The sequence below is a fragment of the Catharus ustulatus genome, chromosome 5 (assembly GCF_009819885.2).
Source record: "Catharus ustulatus isolate bCatUst1 chromosome 5, bCatUst1.pri.v2, whole genome shotgun sequence".
Classification (NCBI taxonomy): domain Eukaryota; kingdom Metazoa; phylum Chordata; class Aves; order Passeriformes; family Turdidae; genus Catharus; species Catharus ustulatus.
Genome location: NC_046225.1, coordinates 13,763,211 through 13,768,483, shown reverse-complemented (window position 1 = coordinate 13,768,483; position 5,273 = coordinate 13,763,211). Strand labels below are relative to the sequence as shown.

General features: G+C 54.9%; 1 protein-coding gene across 1 annotated transcript; it reads left to right on the top strand.

Moving 5' to 3' along the window:
* Positions 1–3,679: 3,679 nt before the first annotated feature.
* Positions 3,680–5,273, top strand: LOC116996405 (translation initiation factor IF-2-like). Its single transcript, XM_033059989.1, has 3 exons — positions 3,680–3,763; positions 3,853–3,940; positions 4,990–5,273. Exons 1-3 carry the CDS (start codon positions 3,680–3,682, stop codon positions 5,196–5,198), a joined length of 381 nt encoding a protein of 126 aa, XP_032915880.1. The 3' UTR covers positions 5,199–5,273.

The window sequence follows — 5,273 nt, the reverse complement described above, 5'->3', positions numbered from 1 at the left end:
TTTGATTTAAATAATAATAATAATAATAATGATTAAAAATAAACAGATGGCAGGTTTTTCTGCATTTACACTGCGTATTATAAATATATAAATATATATATATTTTTACTGTGGTTATTATCCTTTTCCTTCTCTGAAGTTATAACGCTTAGGGAAAGAGCTGATCCTGCTGTGTTCACTGGTCTTCAAAAGCTATTATTAGATTACTGCCAAACAACCCCTTGTAAATTATTAATTTATCTCTCTAGCAACTTCATTTTGTGCTCATTCTAATTAATTACACCTCTTTAATCTAAGTCTTGATAAAAGTAAAAAAAAAAATTGTTAGTGAGAATCAAATATTTTGTGTTGGTAGGATTTATGAACGTGAGCTTTTCTTCTTCTGAATGTCCCTTTTGGCCATTTGTAAATTGTCACCTGAACCTAAGGTATTTCTCTGGCGAGTATTCTTATTCGTACGGCGTCGGCACCCTATAGTAGATGTCCTACATTATTTGTGTAGCCTGATTCACTGTCCGAGGTATTTGTTTACCGCGTTACATATTTAATGGGGATTCCCATATTGTCCCCACCACACGCTGCTCCCGAAGTGAGAAAGGACGTGGCCGCGTAGGTGACAGCGCTGGGGGGGGTGGGGTGGGATTGTCGCTTCGGGTTTCTTGCCAGCACAATATCCGTCTTTCTCGATTTCAAAGGTGTATCGCGACGGTATTCAGACCGGCTCGGTTATTTATTTATCTATCCGGTTGGTTATTTATTTATTTATTTATTTGGTCAGTTATTTATTACCTTTAATTGCAATACTTTTCCACGGGGGAAAGTCCCTTTTTGGAAGTCTGTTTGTAGAAAAGCCAAATTAAAATTTGTAGGGAAGGGGAGCGAGCGAGCGAGGCTGCACTGCTTGTAAATTCACAACCGGTTTGGTACATTTCTTTTTGGAACAACAATAAAGTGAGGGTACTCGGTTGGGTACCTGTATGTATTGTAAATATTTCATTGGCGTTGACGCACATATAGATATATTCTTACAGATTTCGCTGTATCGCTGTTTTATCCGAGACTGTTTGAAGTCTTAAGTTCTGTACATGACCCGATTTCGTTGGTTTTTGTTTGGGTTTTTTTAAAATTAATTTTGTTGGTTTCGCTTTGTTAATAGGAGGTTTATTTATTCTAGTAATGTACTAAGTTATTTTTAAATGTTGTTAAATCGTCTTTCATTAAAAAAAAAGAAAACAGGATTTTTACGTTTTATTGGCAAAGCGCGTTTGCTGCTTCTTGTTTTTTCCACCGCCAACCTCTGCCCGAGCTCCGCGCCCTCTCCGGGAAGGGGGAGCGGCCCGGGGAGAGCCGGGGCAGCACCAGGGACAGCTCCAGGGACAGCACCAGGGACAGCTCCCGGCCCAGCTCCCGGCCCGGCCGTGTCTGCGCACAGGGACAGGGACGCGGGGCTCTGGGGTGTCCCCGCTCTCCGAGCCGCTCTGTCCCCGCCCGGCGAGGGGGGCCGAGGGTGCCCCGCAGGCTGAGGCGCGGAAACAACCCCCACATTTGAAAAGGGAAAAGTCATTTCCCCGCGCCGCGCTCACAAAAGCGGGGTGGAAAAAAAAACCCGACGGCGCCGGGCGAGGGGGGGAGGGAGATCATACACGAACCGCGATTAAATATTCATATTTCCGCCCAGCCACCAGCTCCAGCTGCAGCTTCAAAGCCACCCGGGCACGCCGAGGGTGCCGGCGGCTCCGCGGGCGCGGAGCAGGGCCGGGTGTTCCGAGGTCCGGCGGGCACAGGTGCTGTGGCCTCGCCGGTGTCCGCACCCCCGCGCTCGCCACCAGCCCTTGTCGCTGTCGTGGTCCCCGCAGTGTCACGGCTCAGCCCCGCGGGCGCGCAGGGCGCGATGCCCGCTCCTCCATCCGCGGCCGGGGCTCGCAGCTCTTTGGGAGAGGGTGGCGCTGCCCCGCCGGGACCCCCCCAGGAGGGAAGTGCTTCTCTGCCCCTCCCCCGAGGGCTGGGGGCTCGTTCCAAGAGGTGAGGGAGGGCAGGAGGGGGCAGGGAAGCGGCCGTCGGGGTCAGGCTGAGGCAGGCCGGCGGGGACAGGGCCCGTGCGGCCCCCGAAAGCAGCAGAGCCCCCCAGACCGCGAGCAGGCGAAGGCAGCGAGCGGCGAACAGCCCCTGAACCGCCGCTGCGCCCTCTTAAATGAGCCATTCACTTAAAGGCTATTACGGGCGAATTAATAAATTACACAGCGAATTATTAAATCCAGATAATTACAAGGAATAAGTAAGTAATCATTAGTTATCTCAGCTAATTACTGTGGGTCAGAGCGAGCGAGAATGTGAAATCCTCCTCGGGAATTGAAATTAACTTTGCACTGTGAGTCTCTCTGCTTGACATCCCCAGTCTGTAGGCACATGGCAGCTCCCCTGTGAGCTGGGCTTTCTATTTAACTTGGAGAGAATGGAAATAAAATTAAGTGGCGATGTGATAATAGGAAGCTGCTTAGAAAGCAAACGCGATGGGTTTTATTTTTTACCTTTCACTGCCTGGAGATAGATCGCTCTCTAGTTTGCCAAATTAAAAACCTGGGGCAATTAGCCGACTTCTCCCAGTACCTGCCGGACCCGCGCTTGGAGATGATTAACAAACGAAAAGGCACGGAAGAGCCGGGGGGCTGAGGGGTGTGTGGGGCTGCAGAGGTGCCCGGGATCCGGGAGAACCGGGCCGGGCGCCAGGGCAGCCCTCCCGCTGCCCGGGCCGAGCAGGGCTGAGGCACCAGCGTGCTTTGTTTTGGGAGACAATAAGCTGACGAGCTCTAATGAGGGTCCTCGTCTCTTCCGTTGATCTTTCGCCAGATCCTCCAGGAGCCCCCCCTCTCCCCCAACACCCATTTACAGCATCACTTCCCGGCTTTCCTTCACGTGCATCTTTTGTAAACAGCAGATCTATAGGCGGAGATGCTCACGCTGCTCTCGCCGGGCTTTGCCCGCATTAAAACAACAACAACAACAAAAACAACTGCTGTGCGTGCACGGCGAGGAAAAATATCTCGGCTTCTTTGCCTTTATCAATTGCAATTAGGTGGACAGTCTTCCCCCTCTTTCCTTGCTCCAGTCTGGGATGATAATTAAAATTTAATGAAGCCTGGGAGTAGCAGAGCTCTGTCTGGGGACTGTGGAATAGAATATTTTAACTGTACATTTACACCAAGTGTCTGGCTTCAAAGACGTGACTGCTTTTAATCTCGAATTAGAAAACCACAGACCTGAAATTAAATATTAGCCACCCTCGGCTCCCCTTCCTTCCCGCCACACTGTCACGCCTGTGTTTGCCTGCCTTGCCCCACGACACGCACACATCCGCGTCTCGAGTCTCCAATTACCCTCGCGTTAATAATAAATGGCTTTACCGGGGTACGGGTTTCCCCCTTCTTTCTCTCTCTCTCTTTTTTTTTTTTTTTTTTTTTTTTAAAATAGGGTTAATGCAATATTAATTACTCGTAGCTGCTATAAGAATGCGCCGCGTTTTTCCAGGAACAAATCGATGGATCGGGGCGGCGAGCGCGGAGCAGGAGGCGCAGCCCCGGGGCCGCCCGGGTGAGTACGGCCTCCGGCGGGGCCCTCCGCGCCCGCGCAACTCCCGCGCCCCTTCCCGCACCCCTTCCCGCCGGGCGCTGCCCCGCTGAGGATGGGGACGCCTCGTCGTTCTCCCTCCCCAAATCCTCTCTCGAGGGAAACGCCAGCAGTGCCCACTCCCGGGACAGCCCAGTTGGTTTGTGATCCCGGCGCGGTGACCGGGACGGGGAGGATGGGGGGGACAACGTTCCCCTCCCTCCTTTATGGTTGTTGTTATTTTGGCAGGTGAGACCCCGAGCCCTCCCGGAGGAGGGGGCCCGGCGGCACAGGAGGGGAACCTGCCCCGCGGCTGCGGCTCAGCGCGCCCCGCAAGGTAAAGGAGGGGCTTGGAGGGAAGAGAGGACACCCCGCAAGTCAGCGCGGCGGGGGTGGGGGATAGAAAAAGAATCACCAGCCAAAAACATCTCCCAGGAAAATCCGCGGGTTCCCCCAGACAGCCGGGACCCCTTTCCCAGGGCAGGGGAGTTGCTGACCTGCTGACACGGCTCCTCCGTGCGGGAGCATCCCGGAGGCCGGGCAGGGCCGGGGGTGGGCGGGCAGAGCCGCGGCCGCTGCTCGGGGTCGGTCACGCCTTCCCTGGCCCAGGGCCGGGCCCTCAGCTGGCACTTGGTGGCAAAAAAAAAAAAAAAAAAAAAAAAAAAAAAAAAATTAGAAGCAAGAAATAGAAAGAAACCAACCTAAACGAACAACTCAAACAAACCCCTGCTCCCAAACTGGCCACGACCCCCGAACGAAAAAAGCGGAGGGAAAAAAGAGGCGCTCTCAGCGGGCCGGGCGGCAGCTGGGACACCCCGGGAGCAGCGTGTGTGCGGGACGCGGCTCCGCAGATGAGCCCCCGCCCCTGCCGGGCCCTCCGCGGGGCGAGCGCTGCCCGGCCGGGTTGGTCTGGACTCCTGCGAGCTCTGGGCACTGCCCCCACAGCGGCACAGCCGCCCTCTGCCCCCGCCATCAGCCCCGGGGAAGGAGCCTTCGGTCCCCTCCTCCTCCTCCTCCCCTCGGCCCGGGAAAGCCGGGGGCGTGCGGAGCGGGGCCGCTGTGCGCGGGTGGCGGAGTTTTTGCGGCGCTGGGGCCGGGGCTGCGCGCCCGTCGGGGCCGCGGCATCGCTCGGCGGCGCGGCGGGGCTGGGCTGGGCTCGCCTCCCCGTTTATACAGAACAGGATCATTTACATAAAGTCCTTAAGGCAAATAACTGTTGGGGCTCTAATTTATATCTGATCGAAAATTAGCCGTCATTATGCGCTCCATTAGCAGCGTCTTTAATGTGCTTCTAAGCACCATTTGTCAAGCGGCTTGTTAATATCCTTCAAGTCTTTAAAGTTGAGAGCTCATTAAAGAGTGCGCTCTGTTATTGATGTAATTTAGATGAGTTTGGAGGAGCGAGTGCGCCGCGGACAACCTGGATGAGCGGGGAGAGGCCGGGGCTGCCCCCGGGCCGGGCGAGCAGCACCCCCGGCACGGCGGCCCCTCACGGTGGCCCCTCACGGCGGCGCCGGGCCCGGCCCGGGGCTCGCTCCTGGGGAGCCTCTCTGGGCCGAGGCCGAGTAAACCCGGTTAATGATGTGCAGACGTGACTCCGCCGCCTCCCCCCCACTCCATCGGAAGAGCATAAAGGCCAATAAATTACCTCCGCTGCTTATCTGAAAATC